General features: G+C 48.8%; 2 protein-coding genes across 4 annotated transcripts; one reads left to right on the forward strand and one right to left on the reverse strand.

Annotated features, from left to right (window-relative positions):
- Window positions 1-106: 106 nt before the first annotated feature.
- Window positions 107-10,519, forward strand: SLC37A4 (solute carrier family 37 member 4). Of its 3 annotated transcripts, none has more exons than XM_042474428.1 (10): window positions 107-341; window positions 2,527-2,972; window positions 4,280-4,512; window positions 5,843-6,086; window positions 6,315-6,473; window positions 6,793-6,878; window positions 7,089-7,202; window positions 8,258-8,323; window positions 9,344-9,482; window positions 9,563-10,519. In XM_042474428.1, exons 2-10 carry the CDS (start codon window positions 2,825-2,827, stop codon window positions 9,727-9,729), a joined length of 1,356 nt encoding a protein of 451 aa, XP_042330362.1. In that variant the 5' UTR covers window positions 107-341; window positions 2,527-2,824; the 3' UTR covers window positions 9,730-10,519. The 3 variants fall into 3 exon arrangements, with proteins under 3 accessions (XP_042330362.1, XP_042330361.1, XP_042330363.1); XM_042474427.1 differs by having other exon boundaries at window positions 107-329; XM_042474429.1 differs by lacking the exon at window positions 8,258-8,323 and having other exon boundaries at window positions 113-329.
- A 148-nt stretch (window positions 10,520-10,667) lies between these two features.
- Window positions 10,668-14,001, reverse strand: TRAPPC4 (trafficking protein particle complex subunit 4). The gene is made up of 5 exons (XM_042474432.1): window positions 13,780-14,001; window positions 13,503-13,677; window positions 13,063-13,166; window positions 11,996-12,122; window positions 10,668-11,069 (listed from the first exon to the last, which is right to left on the reverse strand). The coding sequence occupies exons 1-5, from the start codon at window positions 13,952-13,954 to the stop codon at window positions 10,991-10,993; spliced, it is 660 nt and encodes a 219-aa protein (XP_042330366.1). The 5' UTR covers window positions 13,955-14,001; the 3' UTR covers window positions 10,668-10,990.
- Window positions 14,002-14,034: the final 33 nt, after the last annotated feature.

The raw sequence follows: 14,034 nt of genomic DNA on the forward strand, positions 1-14,034 counted from the left end.
GGGTGGCCGCGAGGGTTCCGTCCGCTTCTCCGCGGCGGCGGCGGCGGCGGCGGCGCTTCTTCTGGCTCGGTAGGAGGCGGAGCGGCTCCTGGGGAGAGGCTTCGGGGGCGAGGCCAGGCAGATCGAGGGAGAAAGTAACTTTTGCAGGCCCTGCTCTCCGCTCTGGGCCCACAACAAACTCCAACTCCCAGGATTCCATAGCCCTGAGCCAGGCCGGGTTCCCTCTCCAGTGCGGATGCGGCCTTCGATTGTTGGCCTGAGGAGGGCCTCGTTTCCCTTCCCTTCTGAACCCGGAGCCTCCTTGCTCTAGATAAACAAAACGGCCTCCTGTGAGTAAACAGGTGAAAGTCCGGCTGCGGGGGCTCCGGGGCCTGAACTGGGTGAAAGGCTCCCTTCGGAGCGGGAGAGCGGTGGGAGGAGAGGCAGCCCCTGGAAGGCGCAGAACCTCGGAGCCTCATGCCAGGGATACGGAAAGGACAGGCCCTGGAAGGCCCCAGGAGCCCTCCTCGAAGAGCGGCACGAGGCAAAGCAGGGCTGGGTCCAGGCAGCGCCAGGGCATTGCCAAGGAATGCGCCGAGAACCCAGGGCAGGTTTGGGCGGGAGCGGTGCTTCTTTCCTGGAAACCCTCTAGGAGCCATGGCTAAGGCCCAGCCTGGTCCCCAGGCCACCCTTTTGAGTAGCCTTCATTGTTTCAGTAGACCTTCAGTGTTGCAGCCCTGGAGCGTAGGTTAGGCCTGGGATACCTCTTTAGACAGACAGCAGAACCTTGCAGTCGATATGTTGGTGTTGTTATGTGTTGTTTTCACATGAGCTCTGATTCATGGCATAGGCCTGGAGAGATGTATTCAAAGGTCTACCTTGACCTTCCCCCCGAGGGCCACTTGCCCAAAATCACCTCTCAGTTCCCAGGCCTTGGAAGAGACTGAAACCCAGACTTCCAAAGTCAGACACAACAACCATTGGACCACACTTTCTAAGCCTAGAGAAAAGTGCCGTCAGTTGTGTAGGGATCCAGGTACAAAGCTGTTGATGTGTGACCATTGCACCTTAAATCATATAGCGTCTCATGTTTGGTCCCATACTATAGTAGTGTGCCAAGAACCAGTTTTGGTCACAGTTGTGTTTCTTACCTGGAAACTCCCTAAGAACCAATAGAGAGGGGAGGCCTCAAGGCCCTGCCCTGGTCCCCAGGCCACCATTTGGGTAGCATTCATTGCTTTGGCACACTTTCTATATGGAGTGTGCATTAGGCCTGGGATACCTCTCAAAACCTACGTATTAGAACCTTGTAATTTATGTTAATGTTGTTGTTATGTGCTTTCACATGAACTCTGATTTACAGAATAGGCTTCGGGGCATTTGTTGAGAGATTTACCTTTCACCTTGAGGACCGCTTGCCCAAAACCACCCCCTCATTTTCCAGGCCTTGGTAAGAGACTGAAACCCAAACTCCCAAAGCCAAACACAAAAACCATTGTACCACACTCAGTTGTGTATTGACCCAGGTATGAAGCTGGTAATGTATGACCATTATCCCCTGAATGATATACCACCCAATATTTGACTCCATACAACCGACAAAAGACTCAAGAAAGACACACTGGCCTGTTACAGACAGCCAAAATAAAGCTGCTTCGAGTCACACTGAAGGTATGGTGTTTCAATGATGCATGCGTCCTAAGAGTCCAGAAGTCACATCAAAGCTACGCTCCAGCCCTAAGGTAATGGAACTCCATATGTAAAGACGTGTGTATGCCATGCACTAAAACCCAAGCTTAAGGGACCAGGCTAAAATTATTTTATTTGCCAACGCTTTAAACTAAACTATGGTTTTAATTGTTCCCCTTTTTAATAGCTGTTCTTATGCTGCCTTTCTGATTTCTGTGCTGCTTTTATTTTTGCATTTTAGCAAGTAGAAGTTTAGTCATTTTATCTTTTTGCTTTTGATCTGGCATTTGCCTTTAAAATGATGATTAAATGAAAGACAGAAAATAAATTTTGCACATTAATATGGAAATGGGGGGAGGGGATTTACTCCCCCTTTTAATGTAAATACAGTACCAATACAAAAGAAAACCTGCTTTCCAACTAGCAAAGAAGTTGGATGACCTTGGCAAACTCTCCCTAATGTGAAGTCGAAGGCTTTCATGACCTGCATCCATAGATTTTTGTGGGTTTTTCAGGCAGTGTGACCATGTTCTAGAAGAGTTTATTCCTGACTTTTCTCCCTAATGTTTCAGCTGACGGAAGATTGCTTGTGTAGCTTGGTTTCTCCTCCTGAGAGGCTCCAAGAAAGATGCTGGGACCACTCATAGGAAGCTTTCTTATGCTGTTGCAAATGGGCTTCAATTCCTTCCCTGGATTGTGCTCCAGCCTTGTTCCAGGAAGGCATTGCTCTTTTCCAGGTCATCTTGTGCTATTTGAGTTCAGGGGTCAGAGTGCAGTGGGGCTGAGGAAAGCCCTTTAATCTCTCTGAAGACAGCCCCCTTGATCTCAGGCTAGCTTCTTTTGTTTGTTCCACTGCAGGCAGATGGCTTCATGCTGAACGGAATGTCCAGCCATGTTCCCTAGGTTAATGATTCTCCAGAAGGAGGCCCTGAGCAGAGCAGAGAGTGAGAGAACGCCAGCAAAGCCCAAACTCAGCAGAAACCCTGGCAAGCGGCTGCCACTCACTAGCCTCTGGACAGCTGCTGGTTCCCCCTTTGCAGCACACTGGTGCCACCCCTCCTCTCAGCCCTGCCACTCCTGGGAAATGGTCCCTTAAGGCAGGCAGAAGAGACCTCCTTCGTGCCAGAGGCACCTTCTTTTCTTCCATAGAGTCACAATGGCAGGAAAGAGTTATGGCTATTATCAGCTGGTTATATTCACTGCCATGTATGTGGGATATACCCTCTACTACTTCAACAGAAAAACCTTTTCCTTTGTGATGCCTTCGCTCATGGAAGAGATAGACCTCGACAAGGATGACCTGGGTAAGAGCTTGCTTTGTGGTGTTGTGTGTTTTTCAAGTGTGTAGATTTTCTGCATCTGGGGAAGTAGACCAAGTCTATGAAAGCTTATGCTTATGCTGCTTCCTCTCAGTCTCAGAGTTGCTTCAAGATCTCTTGGAATACTGAAAGAATTTATGTGTGAGTTTGAGGAACTCTGCATGTCTTTGTTTAGGGACTCACTTAGAATGCTTCTGTTGCCTTGCTGGAGGGACTTTGTTCTCATTTTCTTTGGAAAGAGGCCAGTCCCCGCTTGCAATTTGGGGACTGATCTTCAGGACAGCTGCCAGCTGGGCTTCCTGGAGTAATTAAACCCCTTTCCTTTCCAAATAAAGGTGGTTATTGTTGAGTCTGCTTAGAGAGTCAGCCTTTTGGTGATAGTCCAGCCCACTTCATTGTACAGCATGTCATAAGATTAGCTGTGCAGACCCCAAGGAGGCCTCTCTAGTCCAGCATCCCTCTTGTACCATTGACAGTCATGAGCTTAAGCCCCACAAAGACACATTAGCCCCCTTCCACTCCATCTGCAAAGAATGGCATCACTTCTCAACCTGATGTTGATACAAAGTGTGATCTTTTTTATTACTTTCCCTAGCATCATTGGTGATGTTATTCCTATTACTTAGACAGCACTATCTATGTATTGGGCATGTACAAAATGCAAGGGAATCAATGTCTGCCTCTTCTTGTCCATGGAGAAAAGGAAAAGGAGATGAAAGCAGGGTTAAACGGGAAGAATCTGTGCTTATTTCAGCCACAGGGCTTTCAATTAAATCTTAGCAGGGTATGGGGATTAAGGAATTATACCAAGTCTTCATGGAAAAAGTTGTTTTGGTGTACCCATAAGAGAGTAGTGAGTACTTTATTATGTAAGTGTAAAAGAAGCACCAAGTGTTGCATAAAGAATGTAAACAGCTGTATCCCAAAGAAGGGCCCACAGGCTCCTATTGCATTAACAAATACAGTGTGCCCAACTGTGTTAGACCAGCCAAAAGCATGAGCAACACATCCCTAGTAGCAGAGCCTTTGCTGCTAGAGAAAGCATGCAGGTGTGAGCTGCTCTTTCAAGTGAGTTTTGTATTCTAAAGTACTGCAAGCAGCTTGGGGGACTAACTGATGGAGGGTCTCACTGGAACCACTCCACATGCAGATGAGATACTGTATTGCCTGTCATTTTGCTCAGTTCACATGCTGATGCCACCTGCCTGGTTGAGGGAGTACCCTGCAGACCAGGCTCTTTTTAATGCATCTGTGAACCCTTCCTATTGTTATTTGGCTTTTGTCCAATGAAGGTCTCATCACCAGCAGCCAGTCTGCAGCCTACGCCATTAGCAAGTTCATCAGTGGGGTTCTGTCGGACCAAATGAGCGCCCGCTGGCTTTTCTCCTCTGGCCTCCTGTTGGTGGGCTTAGTCAACGTTGTCTTCTCCAGGAGCTCGACCGTCCCCATCTTTGCAGGGCTGTGGTTCCTCAATGGCCTGGCCCAGGGCCTGGGGTGGCCCCCATGCGGGAAGGTGCTGCGCAAGGTAAGCCCACTGAGGGAGTGCCCTTGATCTAAGGGATGTCCCTGGCAGCAGACTTCCAGCAGGGGCCAGTGCCAGGAGCACAGCAGGCAGGAATCTTTTCTCAGTGGAAGTCTCTCAAAATCAATAGGCTGCTGGAATATCTTTGGATCATCTCCTGCCATTTAGTTGTTGGGTTTTCATGTCACTGTTTGGAGGTCTGCAGGCCCTTTGCTTGCTCTTTCCTGCCCTGAGCAATGGAGGGGAAGGCCTTTCTGCTTTGCTTCTGTGCGGTAGTATTTCTAGGATGAGTATCAGTTGTGGGAGCTATAAATCACAAGCCATATCATGTTGCAGTCTAATGAGATATTCTTGGGAGGCTGATCTGCCCCCAGTGATGGTGGTGGCAGCAGCAGCAGTGTCCCGAGGCTGACTGAGAAAGAAGCGATCAAATGACACTGAAGGAGCAGACGCTGCAGAGAGCCCGACGCAACAGCTGAGCTGGGTACTCTGCAGCTGAGGCCAGTGTCCAGACAGCCTCAGGAGAGCCCTCAGCTGAATGAGATCCGATGCCCCTTTAGTCTGGACTTTGCTCTCCCAGTGGCCAGTTGTATGCCTTCAAAGCTGGCCTTTGCAGGCATGCTGCCCCTGAAGCTGGAGGTGGCATGCAGTCTCCATGGTTACTATCCACTAACAGCCCAGCCTTCGAGCAGGAATCCCAGCTGCCTGTTTGACTCCATTTGCAATTCTGACCCTTAGAAGCAGAAATATCTAGGGCTGCACATGTTTCTGGTAAACCGCAAGGAGTTGCCTCGCAGGTAGATGAGCGGCCAAGGCAGATTACAGTGATCCCAGAGCGGCTTCCCCTCTTTCTGTCTCACATTTTGCACAGAAGCTGATAGTCCACTTGCTGCTGGACCAGCTGCAGGCAATGGTCAGTGCCAGGCCCTGCCCATCTGTTTAGCCCCTGACCTATGCTCTGAGATGCTGGTGTTTTGCATTGTGCAGATTTAATAGAGTGAAAATTGTATTTTGTTTTATTCTGCTTAGTGCATTTTACTTATCCTGTTCCACTTTGAGGGCAAAGAGGCTCAAAAGCATTGTAAAAGTAAAGTTTTGCTAGTTAACTTAGCTCTTGGGCATTGTGCATTGGAAGGAAGGGATGTTTTCCTCGCAGGACTGGCTTGCATCTCCTCAGTGGCCCCTGTAAGTGGAATGAGGGCATCCACATTTGGGATCAGCCCAGAGACACCTGGGGAGGTGGGAGTGTGGATCACACCAGTCTTTTGTGTTCACAGCAGGCCCTGTCCATGGGAGCCACACCAACACCTGCTCTTTCTCTCCTTCTGTGTAGTGGTTTGAACCTTCCCAGTTTGGGACTTGGTGGGCAGTCCTCTCCACCAGCATGAACCTGGCAGGCGGGCTGGGCCCCATTGTGGCTGCTCTGATGGCGCTGAGCTACGATTGGCGCACAACCCTGGCCCTATCTGGCTCTGTGTGTGTGGCCGCCTCCTTTGTGTGTCTGCTCCTGATTAAGAACGAGCCCTCAGATGTGGGACTGCCCAACATTGAGCCTGGCTCCAAGAAAGGGAAGAAGGGTGAGTGCCTGGCTAGGCGGGGAGAGCTGCAGGATCGCAGGGCAGGGACTCCTTTGGGCTTTGGTGGCAAAGAGGAAGGTGTGCAGTTTGGAGGAACAGGTAGTCTTGGCAAAGGCAAGTGTGGTGCAGAGGAAAAGAGAGTACATAGCAGGTGCCAGTAATGATTGGAGGGAAGTTCTGGAATGGACCCCTGGCTGGACTTCATGTGTAACAGCCTCTTTCTTGCAGGTTCTTCAGCAGGTGACAGCACCCTGGCTGAGCTGCTGCTTTCCCCATACCTCTGGGTCCTATCAACTGGCTATCTGGTTGTCTTTGGTGTGAAGACATGCTGCACAGACTGGGGCCAGCTGTTCCTCATCCAGGAAAGAGGACAATCTGCACTTGTGGGTACGAGGCACCAGTCCACCACTGAGGTCCCAGAGCCCTAAAGGCAGCTGGGAGAATGGAGTGGGGGGCCAGGGGCTCTGACCATTCCCAACGCTTGTTGCAGTGTGTTTCCTGCAGCTATTCCTTGCCGGAACTTCTTGCAGGGGGAAGAGTGTATGGTGCTGAGTGTGTGAGTGGGACAGGCTGGGAACTGCCATGCCACCTCTTGCTGCAACAACTTGTGTTCTTCAAGGAAGCAAGCTGTGTGGAGCGGAGGGCTGCCAGCCTCTTATCATGTCCCTGTTCTCCCAAATGGACTGCTGTTTCCTTTCTCCTATAGGAAGTTCCTACATGAGTGCCTTGGAAGTTGGCGGGCTGATTGGAAGTATTGTGGCTGGCTATCTTTCAGACCGAGCAGTGGCACGCGTAAGTGGCCACATCTCATGGCAGGCTTCCCCTGAACCCTCATGTTCTCAGAAGGGCTACACAGAGGACAGTGATCCAGTCAGGCAGTGGATGCTGACACAGGCATAGCTGTACCTCAGGGAGGGATTGCTGGCCATTTTAAGGCAGGGACATTATCCAACCCTCACACTTTCTCCTTGGCCCTTGTACTCATCCATGTATGTGTTGCAGGTGGGCCTCTCCATTTATGGGAACCCTCGACACACACTTCTCCTCACCATGATGGCAGGCATGTCTGCATCAATGTACCTCTTCCGGGTCACGGTCACAAACAGCTCTCCCAAGGTAAGCCACAGAAGAGAAGCGCACAACATTGCATGTTAACCAGACAGGCATACAGTATATCAAGAAGAACTGGGGGAAAGGCTTAGAGTATTAGGATAAGGAGAAACTAGGAGGTGATGCCCTAAACTGAAACAAACAAGTGAATGAACAAAAAGTTTAGGGGGGATATAAAAAGGGAAACACAAGCAATTTCTTTAAAAACCAATGTGTGCACTGGACGCTGAGAAAGCTATTAAAGAGCAATTAAAAGGGATAAAGGCCTCTGTTGTGCACTCCCCATTTATGGACATATTGTGTTATCTCTTTTATTCCATGTTGAACGGCACAGAGGAATTGTTATTTGTGTGCTTGATACCTCCGTATGGATTTGCAGTTCCCTAGCCCAGTACTGCTGGTTAAACTAGCCTTGTGCATGTTAGGGTGTGGCCTACAGGCCAGGACAACAGCCTTTTGTGTTCAGGATAGCATGTACTCTTGCTTTGTAATTTCTTTTAATATCTTTTCACAATTCCATTGCAACACATTGTTTTAATAAAATTGCTGTGTTTCTTTTATCCCCCCTAAACTTTTTGTTCACTCAATTAGAGTATGAGGATGACAGAATGATTTAGTTGGGGGGCAAGTTGAGATTATTTGTTTTTTGCAAGCCCTAGTACACTCAGAGTATCGCCCACATGGAGCAGCTACTGAGACCAATAATCTCTGTATATATTGGTGAACTGTCTGTCCTATAATAAGCATTTTCACAGTCAAATGAATGTGGAGTTGGGAGGCACTGAGTTTATTTCAGAAAGAAATGACGAACTTGTCATTAGACCCTTAACCCACATCAGGCTGGCTTTGAAATCTGAAAGCGCCCCTGAGCATGCAAAATGCTGAGCTTCAGGAAGGCACTGGGGTGGAACATTTTCCCACTGAGAGCCTTGGGGCTGATGGTGGCAGGGTTGGGGGTGGCTTCCTGGGTGACAGTCCTGACCATTGCAACCGCGCTCTCTCTCTCTCTTCCTGATGCTTTTCAATACATCTTGCTCATTGTTTCCTTCTTTCTTTCTCAGGAAAGCAACTCTTGGATTCTAGCCCTCCACCCTCTTGCTAATCTCGTGGGCTTAACAGAACATGAGGTCTTATCTTGCTTTATTCTCTCCTTCTGCTTTCTCCACTGTGTTGTCCAGCAGTTCTTAGAAGTAGACCCTTGAAAAAGGGCTATGAACAGCCAGTAGTGGTTAAAGCTCCCTGCCGCATCCTTTCATGCTCTGTCTTGTGTCAGATATACTTCATTAAGTACAGGTCCTCAGTATCCACAGATTCAACCAAATATATATAAATTCCAAAAAGCAAACCCTGATTTTGCCATTTTCTATAAGGGACACCATTTTACTGCACCATTGTATTTATTGGGATTTGAGCATCCACAAATTTTTATATCCATGGAGGGAGGGCCCTGGAACAAACCCCCTGTGGATACCAAGGGCCAACTGTAGTAGCTTCTGGCCACAGAACTTCTGAAATGGCTTTTGGAGTATTGCTGGTGGGTGGGTGATAAATTAGTTTTTGCTTGTATTGATAGGTACATTTACTTAGAAATACTATCAGACCAACAAGCAAAAGCTTCTGATTTGTATAGTCTGTTACTGAAATTTTTAAAGCATCTGTTAACACCTTCATCATAGTAGGCTTTGCTTTTCATAAAAACCATTGCTGCTTACCAAAAACAACAACAACAACAACAAAAACCGACAATGGAACTGCAAATTCTGCACAGAGTGAAATATATTTTAGTGTCACCTCACCACAGAAACCAACTTACAGGTGAGGTGAAGTCGAAGGCTTTCATGGCCGGCATCCATAGTTTTTTGTGGATTTTTTCAGGCTATGTGGCCATGTTCTAGAAGAGTTTCTTCCTGACATTTTGCCAGAGAAATCTGCCAGAGAAATCTGAAGATGCCAGCCACAGATGCTGGCAAAACATCAGGAAGAAACTCTTCTAGAACATGGCCACATAGCCTGAAAAACCCACCAAATACACACACACACACACGTGAAGAGTGGAGAGAAGAGGGATCAGCCTGAAGCTGCAGGGAGGCTGCGTCCTCAGCACACCACGCTCCTGAATTTTTTTTCCCCTGACCTTTTTTTGCTAGATCTGGATCCTGCTATTAGGAGCTGCCTTTGGATTTTGCTCTTATGGACCAATTGCATTGTTTGGAGTCATAGCCAATGAAAGCGCTCCATCAAACCTGTGTGGAACTTCTCATGCCATTGTTGCACTAATGGCAAATGGTGAGTGGCGCTCCAAGGTGGACTGAGGGTGGAAAGGCTTCTTGGGTTTTCTCTGATTTCCTCTCCTTTCCCTTTCACAGTTGGAGGGTTCCTGGCTGGGCTGCCTTTCAGCACCATTGCCAAGCACTACAGCTGGGGGACAGCTTTCTGGGTAGCAGAAATGACTTGCACTGCCAGCACCTTGGCCTTCTTCTTCTTGAGAAACATCCGAACCAAGATGGGGCGTGTGCCAAAGAAGGCTGACTGAAGCGCAGCAGTGGCTTGGCTGTGGAGGAGCCTCCTGCTACAATCATCGATTTTTTTTAAACATCCTAGTATGAGAGGCAGAACTAACCACTAATGCTGCACCATGACTTAGTCCTCTGCCGTTTTCTGGGAAAAACTTAGCAAAATAATCCACTTTATGGATTATTTCCTAAAAAACATAGGGAGCCCATCATGTTTTGGACTTAGTGATCACAACTCTACTTAAACCATGGTTTTCTCACTTGTAATTAACTGCCACTTACTGCTGATCTTATGGGCAGCCCTCATTTCTTGTCCATGGGAATCAATGTAGAGAAGCCATATAAGAGCCTGCCTGGAGAGGGAGATGCCCTTGTGTATAATACAGTACAAGACACACTCAAACAGCAAAATGGTCTTGACTCACACCTGCAGAACTCTTCCCTCGCTTTCCAAGACAGCAAGGTCCACCAAACTGCATTTGAATATGAGGCAGCCATAAGAAGGAAAGATGGCATTCCTTAGCTAGAGGGACATGGAACAAGGTACCCGTGTCTTGCTAGGCTTGTATTTCAAGTTCCTGAGCCTGAACAGGGAATGAAGGCACACAGGCACAGATTTAGTGAGATGTACTACTGCCTCATCTCTCGACCCCTCTTATCCTCCTTTAATATTGAGGGAATGCAACTATGGGAAGTCCTGGACAATCATGCAGCAAGACTGAAAATAGTTAGATATTGTTACAAATCGTGACTGTTATAATGGAGTACTCATTGACTGAAATAAAGGACAATGCAGTGCATGCCCAGGTACAGTGCTGTGCAGAAACTTTTTTCTAAAAGGCTTCCCTCTCATACAGCTTTGGACTTAGCATTACACTTTGACCTGCAGCCATTTGTCATGCTCCCTGGACACTGAACCAGCAGCTAGTGTACTCTAGGCCAAAAAGTAAGCCTTGCCTCTCCCTTGGGAGAATGCTTTATTTACACAAACAATACATAATATTAGTCATTAAATAAAAGTTTGCAATATAACAGACAAATAAAATACATTTATATTTTACACATCTCCATTTAAGAAATGGTACAGCCACTTTGATCCCTTCTAAACTGCCAGCTAACCTCCCTTTCCAGCAGCTAAGGTTCACCATGCAACAGTTGTGATGTTACACCTCTGTTCTGCCCTCTGGAACTGTGCCACAGCCTCCCGGGAAATTTCTGTCCCAAGACTCAGACCTTCTTGGAAAAGCCCATTAGTTGAGACTCAAGTGGGAAAAATCCATTTTATAACCCTGGTCCAAATGATCCAGCTTTCTCTGCTACTTCAAGTGCTAGTTTCAGGTTCTGGTCAAAAAGCTCACATCTGAAATATTCAAAGAAACACAGATGGCAGCATTAATACAACAGGAGCACACTGATGGGTAAGCTTTGCCAATTCCACACTTGTCCCGTTCAAAATTTGGCCTTGGAGGAAATTTTATTTGCAGCTGCTTCACCCCCCTTTGTCCCTGTATCAAGAGACATTTTTATGCCTATACCAAGTGTATGCCACAATCAAAGGAGCAAGAGAGCATAGCCTGAAGACACTTCCATTTGTTCTCCTTGATAAGCTTCACTGCTTGAATGTACTGTAGTACAGGAGAAGTAAAACGCATGACACAAAGCAAAATGCAATCCTCTCCCCAATAAATCAGAGCAATACAAAATGCCAGGATCTCATGGCAGAAGAAACCAGGGTGTGAAAAGATGGCAGGGCTTGGCACTGGCCACAGCTGGTCCTGACATTGGACTAATGGCTTCTGTGCAAAAGTGTGAGACAGAAAAGGGGGAAGCCACCCTGGGATCACTGTCGTCTGCTTTGGCCACTCATCTCTGGAAGCTCACTGACCACAAAGACTGAGAAATACACTCCACTCTAGAATTATAACCGAGGATATATAGGGTACTAGCAAAGCAGGAGAAAACCAGGCTCTATCAGAGCTTTCTTCTGAAGAGAAATTTCTAGCCATATGCATAATTATGTCCAGAGGTGCAATGTGTATCACTTCCAGGCTTCCAAACCTGAAAGATTTCATGTGCCATTTTACCTGAACTTGTGCTGGCTCAGTTACCCCAGGAATCTTCCTGATTTCAAGGATAAACCTATTCAGATAACAATCTAGACTTTAGCAACAACCCTCGCAATACTGACTAAAACTGATTTTGCACTGCTAGGAGAGCAGCCTCAGTGGTCAGGGGAGGGAGGGACGAATTGCTTTGGTTTTGTGAGCAAGGCAGTTTGATCCATACCTGATAGGCATCTCCAGGGAATAGAAAGGATTTTTCAGAGCAAAGTCGGAATAAATCTCGTAGATCTTGCGCAGAAGGGAGTCTATCCCTGACTGCCGGGGGTCAGCAAGGACCACAAACTTGATCCCTAAAGACACAACGAGTAGAGTTAGAACATGCCACTTCCAAAGTGAGTGAAAGAGCTGAACTGAAAACAGTGGAACATTTTCCAAACAGTAGCTTTTCTTTTTAAAGATGCAACGCTTCAGCTACTACAATCCATAGACCCCTTTAGTGAATAAGCAGAAATGCATCTACAGTTGGGACTACTGTTTCAGTCCTACAGATCTGGACCTGCTCCTGTCACCATGCAGCCTAGAAAGTGAGCTCAAAACTCATTAGATTTTATAACCCAAAATGGCTCCAATACTGGTAAGGAAAGGCAAGCCGAATAACGGAATTACGTCAAGATGCATTCACCTTTGCTCTCAAGTTAGAGGTAGAGATCCCAGGTATCCTTAATACAGACCCAGGACTGCACTCGTTCAAGAGTGGAACAATTTCCACTTGGGATTATTACTTTATTATTATTAATGGGGATTATTACTTTGGATTATTAGTGAGGGCATCCTGGCTCTCAAGCCTGAGGAGATACAAACAGGGTTGGGAGATCAGAGGGTCAAGTGGCCTAGGGCCTTATGGGCTGGAGGCCCAGTGCTGACCAAGAAGGAGCTGGATTCCTGCCTTCCATGAATCATAGAACCATAGCATCATAGAGTTGGAAGAGACCACAAGGGCCCTGATCCAGTCCAACCCCATTCTGCCATGCAGGAAATCACAATCAAAGCATCCCCGACAGATGGCCATCCAGCCTCTGCTTGAAGACCTCCAAGGAAGGGGACTCCACTACAGTCATTCCCCAAATCTGCTGGTGCTTCTGTTGCCATCTGCAGTTTGTGGGTTTCTTGGGTGAAACCACCAAAGGGTCCAGGAAGGTGGGGATCTCCCCATCAGTCCGTTAAGCGGGCAGCGGAGGGCCCCAGCCCCTCAGGCCCTTCTCTAGGGGCCCAAGGCAGAGGGTGTCTTACCTGTCAGGGTCTGGAAGCAGTGGAGCTTGAAGGTGTCGGTCTCCAGCATTTCAATGCCGGAACTCCCCGGCTCCGGAGAGAGTTGGGACCCGATGGCAAAGAGCCTGCAGGAAGGAGGAGGAGGAGAAGGGGAGAGAGGCCCTGGGGCTGCACTGGCCGCTGACCCTCGCTGGGGACTCAGCTAAGGGCAGAAACAACCGAATTCAGGCATCTAAGTGACACCTCCAATTTGGTATGTCATCATTTGCCTGATGATGAAGCTGAAGCAGCAGCAATGGAGCCTGTGCCTCTCAGTCGGCTGATAAGAGCCTCATTGGCCTCCATGATACTGGCTTCAGACATCTATGGCTCCATATAGATCCTGTATGTCCAGCACACGCCGCAGCAGAGCCTTCCCTTTCCCAAGCGCCTTGGCTCCCTCCCCTGCCTTTGGGACTCACGAGTGGAACATGGAGGCCAGCATGAGCTTCTCGTTGGAGGAGAGCCGGGGTCGTCCGAAGCGGATGGAGAGCGGGTAGTTGGCGGGGTTGGCCAGGAGCTCCATGACGTCCCTGCCGTCCCCGGTGCAGCGCCCGGCCACCTCCACGCCGTTCACCGCCAGCACCGCGTGGCCCACTGCGGGGGACGGAGCGAGAGAGAGAGGGAGAGGCGCTCAGGCCAAGGCCAGGGAGGAGGAGGAGGAGGAGGAGGCCCGCTCCGCCCGAGAGCGCCACTCACCGCGGATGCCGTCCCGCTGCCCGAAGGCGACCAGGAGGCGCTCGTCGTGCGGGCGGAGGACCAGCTCCAGCGGGAAGCCGAAGGTCTTCTCGGCCTCGGTGCGCGGCGCGTAGTGCTCCAGCTGGTAGATGAGGCCGCCGGCCTTGTTCACCACGTAGACGCTGAAGATCGCCATCGCGCCGGAAGGAGGCAGGCAGGCAGGCGCCGCTCTAGGACGCGCCGGAAGGGGAGGGGCCTGGCACCTCAAGTCCCGCC

Source organism: Sceloporus undulatus, chromosome 6 (assembly GCF_019175285.1).
Source record: "Sceloporus undulatus isolate JIND9_A2432 ecotype Alabama chromosome 6, SceUnd_v1.1, whole genome shotgun sequence".
Lineage (NCBI taxonomy): Eukaryota > Metazoa > Chordata > Lepidosauria > Squamata > Phrynosomatidae > Sceloporus > Sceloporus undulatus.